The following is a 10,767-nucleotide window of genomic DNA, read 5'->3' as shown; positions in this document are numbered from 1 at the left end:
AATCTGGAGCCAAGCTCGGAGCCCCCGCCTCCAGAGCGCCTGACCAATCACAGGCGTTCATGATTGCTTCACGGGGGCGGAACCAAACGAAAGACCAATTTCTTACGTGGAGTTTGCTACAGCCCGCCCCTTACCCGGACAGGACCAACCTAAGAGGACTTGCGTTCTTTGGCGCCGGCCCCCGAATTCTTCAGTCTTAACCAAGCATCTTAAAGGTATAGGTACCAGATTCGACCAAGGGAAGAGACAAAAGGCAGAGAGTGGAGAGCGCAGGCGCATCACTTCCCTTTTGGGCGCCAGATGGCGCCAAAGCAAAATGATGGCGGGGAGCCCCGTGGAGAACCCCAGCAATGAAGGGTTTAAACGAGAAAGGGGAATTTATCAAAAGGATACAGGAATGTCTCCAGGATACAGCTGAGCCTGAGAGTGAACTAGAAGTAAGGTAGCTGTTTCAAGTATTTTACATATTTATTTATTTTTTGGAGGCCCTGCTAAATCTATAGTTTCTTTTTATTTTTATTTATTTATTTTTTATACAGCAAGTTCTTATTACTTATCTATTTTTTACATATTAGTGTATATGTGTCAATCCCAATTTCCCAATTCATACCCCCCACCCTGTGCCGCTTTCCCCCCTTGGGGTCCATACGTTTGTTCTCTACATCTGTGTCTCTATTTCTGCCCTGCAAACCAGTTCGTCTGTACCATTTTTCTAGATTCCACATATATGCGTTAACATACGATATTTGTTTTTCTCTTTCTGACTTACTTCACTCTGTATGACAGTCTCTAGGTCCATCCAGGTCTCTACAGATGACCCAATTTCTTTCCTTTTTATGGCTGAGTAATATTCCATTGTGTATATGTACCACATCTTCCTTATCCATTTGTCTTGTCAATGGGCATTTAGGTTGCTTAAGCATTTTACATATTTTTTTTTAATCCTCACAGCAACTCATTCAATCCTCAAGTCAGCCCTCTGAGGTAGGTAATACTATAATAATCATCCACATTTTAGAGATACGGAAAATGAGAGACTGAGTAGTTTAACTCAACACCTAGTAAAGTGGTAGCCAGGTTTCAAATTCAGGCAGTTTGGCTTCAGAGTCTGTTAACCCCTATGTCATATTGTCTCAAATGGTGATAAGTACGATGAAAAAAGAATCTGGGACTGGTAGGTAGCAAGACAGAAAGGACCGGGATCCTTGATAACATTGCTGAGCCACTTACTTTTACAAGTTACAGAGATGCCCTGATTTAGGACTCTGGTTATATAATATAATAAATCCCTTTATCGAAGGACTTCCCTGGTGGTCCAGTGGTTAAGACTCCATGCTCCCAGTGCAGGGGGCCCGGCTTCAATCCCTGGTCAGGGAACTAGATCCCACATGCTGCAACTGAAGATCCTGCATGCCACAACTAAGACCTGGCACAGCCAAATAAATAAATAAAATATTTTTTAAAAAATTGCTTTATTGGTCAAGCCACTTTTAGGGTTTTTTGTTTGTTTGTTTTGGGTTTTTGTTGTTGTTGTTACTCGTCTTTGAGAAAGTGATATTTAAGCTGAGTAAAAGTCAAGGGGAAAAATCAAGAGTACTAGGTAGAGAGAACAAGAGTGCTTAAAGCAGGAAAGGCTTGGCATGTTCTAAAGGCAAAAAGAATTCCAGGATGGCAGGAATGCAGTGAGCAAGGGGGAGAATGGTGGGATATGGTGTTGGAGAAGGAAAAAGAGGCTAGATCAGATCAATCAACCATGGATTTTATTTCATATTTTATTTTATTTTGGATTTTAACTATTACGGGAACCCTTTGGAGGATTTTAGGCAGGGGAGCAGTATGATCATGTGTTGTATTTCTGAGCCCTCTGACTGCTGTGTTAAGAATGAACTGAAGAGGGGACTTCCCTGGTGGCGTAGTGGATAAGACTCCACGCTCCCAATGCAGGGGGCCCGGGTTCCATCCCACGTGCTGCAACTAAGGAGCCCACCTGCCACAACTAAGACCTGGTGCAGCCAAATAAATAAATATTTTTTAAAAAAGAGTAGCATTCTATGTAATTTGACCTTATATTTTAAAAAAAAAAAAAAACGAATGAACTGAAGAGGGCAAGAGTAGAAGCAGAGAGATGAGTTACTGCAGTTTTCCAGCAACAGATGTTGCTGCCTTGGACTGCTGATGGCGGGTGAAGATGAAGAGAGGTGGATGCATATTTTGGAGACAGATCTATAGGCTTTGGTGGTTTTGAACTAGTGAGATGGGAGAAAGGGTAGAATCAAGCATGGCCTACAGGTTTTGAGTGTTGAGCAACTTGGTGGATGGATGGTGACTCATACTGGGATGTGGAAGATGAGGTTCAGGATTGAACACATGAGGCATCAGAAGCGTGTTTTAGGACAAAGCAAGTTGAAGACGCGTATCGAATTGGCAGGTGGATTTATGAGCCTAAGTTTTAGAGGAGAGATCAGGGCTAGAGATTCAGATTTGGTAGTCTTAGTCATTTAAACAGTACCTAAAGTCAGGGAATTGGAGAAGAATAACTAGTACCAGAATCTAGGTAGACGAGACCAAGATTTGGGCTACTCCAACATTTGGCAGTTGAGCAGAAGAGAAAGGTGAGGTAGGAGAAAAATTGACGGAGTGTGAAATTTCGGAGCCTAAGGGAGGAAAGTGTTCCAGAACGAGCGGACATCTGATGCGGCTGAGCTGCTGGGTAAAATGAGAGCACAGAATTTGCTAGATTAGGCAACATGGAAGCTGGATATAGGGTGTGGGAGATAAGAGGGAGTCCTGAGTAACTCCTTGGTTTCTGGCTTGAGTAAATGGATGGATAGTTTTGTCATTTGCTGAAATGAGGACACAGAAGACCTGGGAGTTGGGGTAGGAGGGAAGATAACGAATTTTAGTTTGGAACACGTTGGGTCCGAGATGACTCTAGAACATCCAGATGATGTCCAGCAGGCAGGTGGACAGACAGGTCTGAAGTTCAGAGCATTGAACTGCCTTATGGATCTGGGTACTGAAAGTTTCAGGAGCCAAGTGCCACCCCTAGCACCTTCCCTGGTGTTTGCTAAGCTTCTCCAGACCAGAACCCAAACTCTTACTGGAATGTAAAACACCCCTTGGAGAGCAGTTTTCTCAGGAGTCCTCTGCATCTCAGATTTTTGAACAGTCAGGTTTCCAGGACTTCTAGAGTTCCCAGGTCAGATGGTCCTTGGAGACGGACCCGAAGGAGGAGGCGCTCTCTCTGAGACTGCCTCTGCCCATCTCCCCTAGGAGATTCCCTGGCTGAGTTGTAAAGCTCCTGCAAAGCATCCTGCAGGGACATCCAAGTTCTTTGCTCCAACGGCATCATCCTCTAAAGACCAACCAAACTCAGCATCAGCACGGCATGGAGTTGGGGGTGGGGGCGGGGGAGACCCTCACGAGGGAGAAGGAACAGACATGAATATATGATTGGCCCCATCATCTGGACTTCTCGTCCCAGGCTCTTCCTGAACCTTCACCCCACATCCTGTTAGTTTTCTCCATTCTCCTCAGTCACATCTAGGCAGCCAGACTTCTTTAGTCAGGGCCTCAGTGTACTTGGTCTTGCTTTTTGGTCCACATCTGTGATTAGCCCTTTAGAAGCCTATCCCCCCAGAGACTAGGTGCCCTAGTCTTTTCAAACCAAAGGTGTTTCCCCAGTGCAGGCTAATAAATGTTTAATGACAGGGTGGACGGGCTGGAACAGGCAAATGTGTCAATGCACACATATGCCCTTCTGGTACTCAAGAGTTTGGCCACCTTCCCCACTACAGCCAAACAGATGCAGCTGTTTCCAGTAAGGCTCTTTGGGAAACCCTGGAGTAGAAGTGTCAACAGCAGCTGGAGAACAAAATAACAGAAGCCCATAAGCTGGGTAGGTGGTATCAGGGTGGGGGAACCTAAGCCAGTCGGAGGTCCCAGAGACAGCAGAGTGTGATGGGAAACTAGGAGTCAGGTGATTGGGAACCTATCTACCAATGCTCTTGGGAAGATTGTTTCTCTTCTCTGAGCCTCAATTTCTCTATATAATGGGGGTCTGGCCTAGGTGGCCTCCAAGGACCCTCCACAAGTGTGCTAGGAGGACCAGGACAATATGTATTTTGTTCATGGCTGGATCCCGAGAATCTACTGCAGTGCTGTTCTTATTCGAGGTAGATCCATAGGCCTTGTTGGTTTTGAACTGGGGGACAGGAGAAAGGGTGCTGCTATAATTAAAAATATTTCTTCTTAAATTTTTCAGGAGGAGTCATGACAGAGGCTTTTAGGAACCTCTAGCCTAGTTCAGTCAGGCCAGGGAGTCCCCAACACCCTTAGAAGTCCTTCCCCAACCTACTTACCCAGCTGTATCCCCCTACACACATGCTGAGCAGGTGTTCCCCACTCTCCCTGCCTTTGCTCACATAGTTCCCTCCATCTGCAATGCCCATCCCCCTTCTCTGCGTAGCCAAATCCAAATTCCACCCATCCTGTAGAGCCCTGCTTCAAAGCCACCTCCTCTGGGAAGCCTTCCTAAACTTCCTCCAAAAGGACATAATTTGGTTTTATTTTATTTTATTATTTATTTATTTTTGGCCACGTTAGTTCCCGACCAGGGATTGAACCCGCGCCCTCGTCAGTGAAAGCACAGAGTCCTAACCACTGGACCGCCAGGGAATTCCCAGGACATAATTTGGTTTTATAAAGCACTTCATCCACTCTCACTCTCGTGGCGCTTACCACTTCTTGCCTTAACTTGGGGCTGTTTGGTGTTCCTGTTCTAGATCTCCCCCTAGACCGGGTCTCCTGGAGAACAAAAGCAGTGTCCGGCTTTTGTTTCCCCGGGACCTGGTACTTGAGTCGATCTAATAAATATTAATTTAGGGAGCAGGTCTCATGGGATCCTCTCCGTAACTCGCTGCCATAGGTGGGTATGGCTGCACCTATTTTACAGATGAGGAAACTGAGACCCAGAGAGGTCAGGAGACTTGTCTGAGATCACCCAGAAAGGTGAAGGCTGAAGCTCACCAGCACTCCCCAGTGCTCTTCAGCAACTGAAAGACGTCTCCCCACAAAGGAGTAAAGGAGGCAGCTCACATGTGCTTGGGTATCTGCTGAGGTCACCTTGCCACTGCCTTTCCTTCTGCCCTTCTGTCCTTTCTTTTCATCTTCCTCTCTCTCTTTCTCTACCTTCAATTTCCTCTCCTTTTTCTTTTCTTCCTTTGGCTCCCTTTTCCTTTTCTTCCTCTTTCTTTTCCTTCATCACCTTTCTTACCTCTGTTTATACCTGTGATTCTGTTCTGATTTCCACCCGAGGCCTGTCACCTGCACTACCTCCATTTTGCTGCCCAGCCCCTCCCCAAGGAATAGTTGGGTGCCTACCTTGCTTCCAACCCCTAACCCTTTCTAGGTTAACTAAGAGGACCCAGGCCAGGGAAGCATCCAGTCATTTTCCTGCCCTTTTCTACTGCCCACCCCAAGCAAGAAAATAAACCAGTTAGAGAGCTGTGTAAATTGATAAGCAGAACCAAGGCCCAAATTTCTTCTCCAAAGCCTTGTCTTAAGAGATTGGTGGTACCAACTTCCACCACTAGGAGACACCAAGAGCAAGGAAAGTGTGAAAACAGGATGCTGGGGTCCCCAGTGTATACCTCACTCAATCATTGATTCAGTATATTCCGAACACTAACTGTGGGCCAGACTATTCTGAACACTAACTGGGGGCCAGACACTGTTCCAGTGCTGGGATACAGAACATCCTCTGCCATCCTGGAGCTTACATACAAGCAGAAAGGGACAATTAAAGTAAACTAAGAAATTTTCAAGATAATTACAGATTAGGATAAAAGCTATGAAGCCAATAAATACGGTGATGAGTTGGGAGAGTAGCTGGGTGTTGGCTGAGGTCAGAGAGGGCTTTTATGAAGAGGTTTTATTTGAGCTGAATTAGGACTAAGAGTGAGCCAGCTGCATAGAGGTGAGGTTCCAGGCGGAGAACAAAGGATCTTGATTTGTTTGAAGCACCATGGAAAGGCTAATGGGCTAGAGTTTAGTGAGAGAGGTAGGGAGAGTGCTGTGAGATGAAGGGTCACAAGATGAAGCAGGGATTTTGTGGAAAGCTATTTGAGAGCTTTGAGCTCTGAGCAGGAGAAAACCCGATTGAATTTATCTATTTATTATTTATTTGTTGTTGTTGTTAGATTACATTTTGTTTATTTTTCAAGGTTTTCTTTTTGGCTGGAGTTGATAACTGCCTCATTCTTTTTTTTGGCTAATTTTCTACATAATTGGTAACTGTCACTAATTCTATTTACATCTTCTGATAACCTTCCAATACAATTTATCACACAATTAAACATACCAATCCTCTATCAGTTCCATTTTCCTTTTCTTGGAAGCCTTCCAGGCTTCTGCTCCAGCATGGGCTGGTTCTTCTCTATGCCTGCTGGACCGCTATTACCTTGAGAGCTCCCTTCACCTTCCACCTGTGCTGGGTTGGGTTTCCCAGACCCCATGTTTTTCTCTTTCTCCGTTTGCTCCCTTGTTTTTCTGGAGCACATCTTCCAGTAGTTTCTTGAGAAGGAGTGAATGGGATGAAACCACTTTGATACCTTCCATGTCTAAAAAATATCCTTATACTATTTGTTTGAAAAACGTAGCTAAATATAGAATTACACAGAGATCATTTACCCTCAAAATTTTGAAAGCATTGCTTTTTTGTCTTTTAGCTTCCAATTCACTGCTGAGAAGTCTGATACCAAACCTTTGTTTGTGATCTTCCCCTCCCCCCAGAAGATTTAGGAGAGCAAAGTGATTAGAAGCATGGACTTTGGAACCAGGCTGTTTAGGAGACTGCCAGGGCAACCTTGGACAAATTTCTCAATCTCCCTGCACCTCAGCTTCCTCATTTGCGAAATGGGGTGGTTGGAAGTTTACAGGAGTTAATACATATAAAAGCACTTAGAACAGTGCCTGGCAAAGAGTATGTACCAGGTAAGAATTTGCTATTGTTATTATTAGGGCCTCTTTATCCCTGGCATTTTAAAATTTAACAGTAAAATGAGTGTAGGCCTTTTTCCACTCACAATGCTGGGAATTCAAAAGGCATGTGACAGTTGCAATTTTAAACTTTAGAAAACTTTCTTGTATTATTTTTTGATCGTTTTCTTTCTTCCATCTGCTTTATTACCTCTTTCTGGGACTCTTAGACGTTGAACCTCCTGGCTCATCTCTGATTTTCCTACTTTTTTTCCCTTCTATCGTGCATCTCTTTGTTTGTCTCCTTTCTGATGTCAACTTTACCGTCTAAATCTTCTACTGAACTTTAAGATTGTAGCTATATTTTTATATTCTAAGTGCTTTGCTCTCTTATTATCTTTTAATGGATACTTTATCTTCTTTTATTTCTGCTCTTTTTTTTCTTTTGCTCCCTGTATTGTCTCCTTCTTGAGTTTGTTTGTTTGCTTTGACTTCTTTCAAGTTGGAGGCTTGCCTCAAATATCTGGTGATCCTTGCCTGCTCATATTTGAGAATGAGGCATTAAAAAGAATGTGCTTGAGTGAAGCTTTTCAACTGGGAGGCTTCCCAGTACAGGGATTTTCACCGGGGACTCCCTAAATGTTTGTATTTATAGGTCTTTTTTCTGGGCAGGTTTATATTCTCCAGAGGAGTCTATTCCACCTGCGCCAGGCAGGGGCGGTATAAGCTTCCTGGACAGTGTTTCTAATAGCTAAGCTGAGGGAGGGGGCTGGACAATCTCATTTTTGTCTTTATTCTTGTTTTTGGTGAGGCTCCCTGTCCTCTGCTCTGCCTGGTGCCCCTGACTTTACAATATTTTTTAAATTCACATTTTCCAGAAAACAAACCTCCATTTACCTACACAGGTGAGAGGCAGTCACCTGGTTGTATGACACAGGGGAGAAGATTGAGAACTGCAAAGATCTAATTGCCCTGTGCATAAATTTTTAACCAGTATCTCCGTTCTCATCCCCACCCTTTGACCCCACCTTCCTTAGTACATTCGGAGCGTATTTCCTTGCTTCCTGTTAGTGTTCCCCAACTCTGAAGGCATTTATACTTCGCCTTCCTCTGTTCTTCTAAGTCAGTTACCCCTCTTCCACCCACTTGCCATGTTCCAAGATTTGCTGACACCTTTCTTTACCTATTTCCTCTCCCACCCTCTAGTCCTTGGGATTTATGCCTGTTCTCGAGTCCTTTACTGTCAACGCTAAATGTATCAGTTGGTTCATTTTATAAGACTGTTAAAGAATCAGAATTCCAAGGATACAAACATTAGCCAGAAGAATTTTTCAACAAAATCCTCTTTATTTCATTAGAAATCACTTTATTGATTAAATCACCAGGAATTTTCAACACAAGAATTTAACATCTTAATGTCCACCAAGGCCTGGGCTCTGGGGCTTGCTCTGCCTCTCCCAGTCCTTAAAGGGGTTTAGAGGGAGAGACGTCATTAACAGAGACCAAGTAAGGTGGTTGGAGGTCCTCCTTTCCCAGTCATTGGACAAGCTGCTCAATTCTTGTCCAGAGTAGGAAAGAGCCAGTGTTTCAGAGTAATCTAATAAGAATTTGACATTGCATTTTAATCTCCCTTAACAATTTAGATTTATCAACAGTACTGGTCCAAACTTATTTGCTTCTGATCTAAATGTTTTTCTTTTTGCAACTTATTTTTGGTGTCTATGTAATTTTAAACAATCTCACTCCCTGGGCAGAAATCAATGAACCCTGTGCTGAGAAAAATCTCTCAAACCTGAGTAGCCTCATCTTGCTCTTGGAAAGAGGAAACAGAGGGTTTTCTGCTCTTTTTCCACTCGAGAGATTAGCAAACCTACCCCCCGAAAGTCCAAAATGTTACTTCTGGCCTTGGAATGTGCAGCTTTTGATGGGCTGATTCAAATCACCTACAAAGGGCAGCTGGAACTATTACGCAGGCAGCCTTCTTTGGAAATTTCCTAAAATCAACTCTTGAGAATTGTCCATGATTCTGTACAAAGGCTCTACAGTCCAAACAACTTCCCCTATTCCATCTCACAAGCTAGGCTCAGAGGAGGTACTGGAATTCTCAGGAGCAAGAGCGGTAGCAGAGGCTCCTCGAGGCAGGACCTCGATAACTCGAGGCTTGTCAATGATCCGGGCTGTCCGGTTTCCCTTTTCCACGATGCCGACGATCCAGGCTTGGTGGCCCTCTCCATACTTTGAAGATTTGATTTCCGAACAAAAGCGAGCTGCCTGTTCTCTTGGCAGACAAATCAGTAACCCCCCAGAAGTTTCTGCTGAGGTTCCTTGAAGGAGCCCAAAGCGCCCACTGGCCTTGCTGATGGCAGCCATCTTGGCAATGATTGGCAGATTATGAATGACAAAGGACACCTCATTTCTTTGCTGTTTTGCAAGGTTCTGAGAGTGACCCAGAATGCCAAAGCCTGTGATATCTGTGGCTGCATGGGCATTAAACGTGTGCATTAATCCAGCAGCAATTCTATTTAGGGTAGCCATGTTGAACATGGCTTCCTGATAGGCCAGCTCTACCTCTTCTCTGGAGACCACCATCTTTATTTTATTCCATCTTTCAGGATTATCCAGCCATTGGTGGGCATTGACAGCAACTTGGGTTCCTAAGGGTTTGGTTAACACAAGCACATCCCCAACAACAGCACTGTCAGGCATTATGAATTCATTTGGTTGACACACCACAGTGGCAACTCCACCGACGATAATCCAAGGGTTTACCACCGTTTGCCCACCAGTCACTGCAGTTCCTCCTTCCTCTGCAGCATCCCGAAAGCCTTTGATCATGAGTGGTGTTATCTTTTCTCGTTCCTCCTCAGTCATACTCTGGCTGACGCTGAGTAGCATCAACATGTTGTCACATTCAGTAATGCCCATGGCGTAGAGATCACTCAGCACGTTGGCACAAGCTATGCGCCCCATCATGTAGGGATCTTCCACCAAGGGGTAAAAGAAGTCGGTAGTCTGCACCAGGGACAGGCCCCCGTGCCTCAGGGGTATGACGCACGAGTCCATCCCAATGCCGAGGGTTGGTAAGGTTGGGCTGGGTTCCGCCCTAACCGGCAGGCCGGCTTCCTGGGCCGTCTCTTCACGGCCTCCGACCAGGCCCCGGCCCAGCGGAGGCCGCACCTCTGGCCGCGTCAGTCCCGCCAGGAGTTTGAGCAGCGTCTCCTGCGGGACCTTGCAGCCTCAGCCCTTCATGCCGGAGAAGCCGGTCAGCCGCCAGCTCGGGCTGAGGCCCAACGCCTGGGGCTCGAAGGGCCGGTAGCTCGAGAAGCCCCGGCCTAGAGGCAAGCCTGTCGGGCCCGAGGAGCCTTCCCCCGCCGCCACCGCCGCCATCGCCTCTCCGCCGGCGCCCGTCGCCGCGGCTTCCGCCATCACGCCTGCCCGGCAGGGAGGGGAAAAGAGGAGTGAGGAGCAGAGGTCCTTTTTACTTTCCACTCCAGTTATTAAGGAGTAACAGTCAGATATTACCGCACAGCGCCTCCCCGGCACGACTCGCGCAGACTGACTGCCGCCACCCCACGCGCTCCTGGCCGTCCGGGGGGAGGAGTTGCCGGCATCCCTTATTTATACCCCTTGTGATTGACAGCCATACCAGCCAATGATCACTTTGCCCTCGAGAGGCGGGCTTCCTTTGGTCTAAAAGATGTATTACTAACTAATCAACCACCAGCTTGGGAAATTGACCTCGGAGAGATTACAGAACAAATACCTTGGTTCATTTCCCTTGATGTAATT

At 45.8% G+C, this 10,767-nt stretch overlaps 1 protein-coding gene across 1 annotated transcript; it reads right to left on the bottom strand.

Moving 5' to 3' along the window:
- Positions 1–8,303: 8,303 nt before the first annotated feature.
- Positions 8,304–10,559, bottom strand: SEPHS2 (selenophosphate synthetase 2). The gene has a single exon (XM_030871755.2). It carries the CDS (start codon positions 10,402–10,404, stop codon positions 9,049–9,051), a length of 1,356 nt encoding a protein of 451 aa, XP_030727615.1. The 5' UTR covers positions 10,405–10,559; the 3' UTR covers positions 8,304–9,048.
- Positions 10,560–10,767: the final 208 nt, after the last annotated feature.

The sequence above is a fragment of the Globicephala melas genome, chromosome 15 (genome assembly GCF_963455315.2).
Source record: "Globicephala melas chromosome 15, mGloMel1.2, whole genome shotgun sequence".
NCBI classification, from domain to species: Eukaryota; Metazoa; Chordata; class Mammalia; order Artiodactyla; family Delphinidae; genus Globicephala; species Globicephala melas.
Note: the sequence above shows the minus strand (reverse complement) of the source record. Positions and strands in the feature narration are given on the sequence as shown.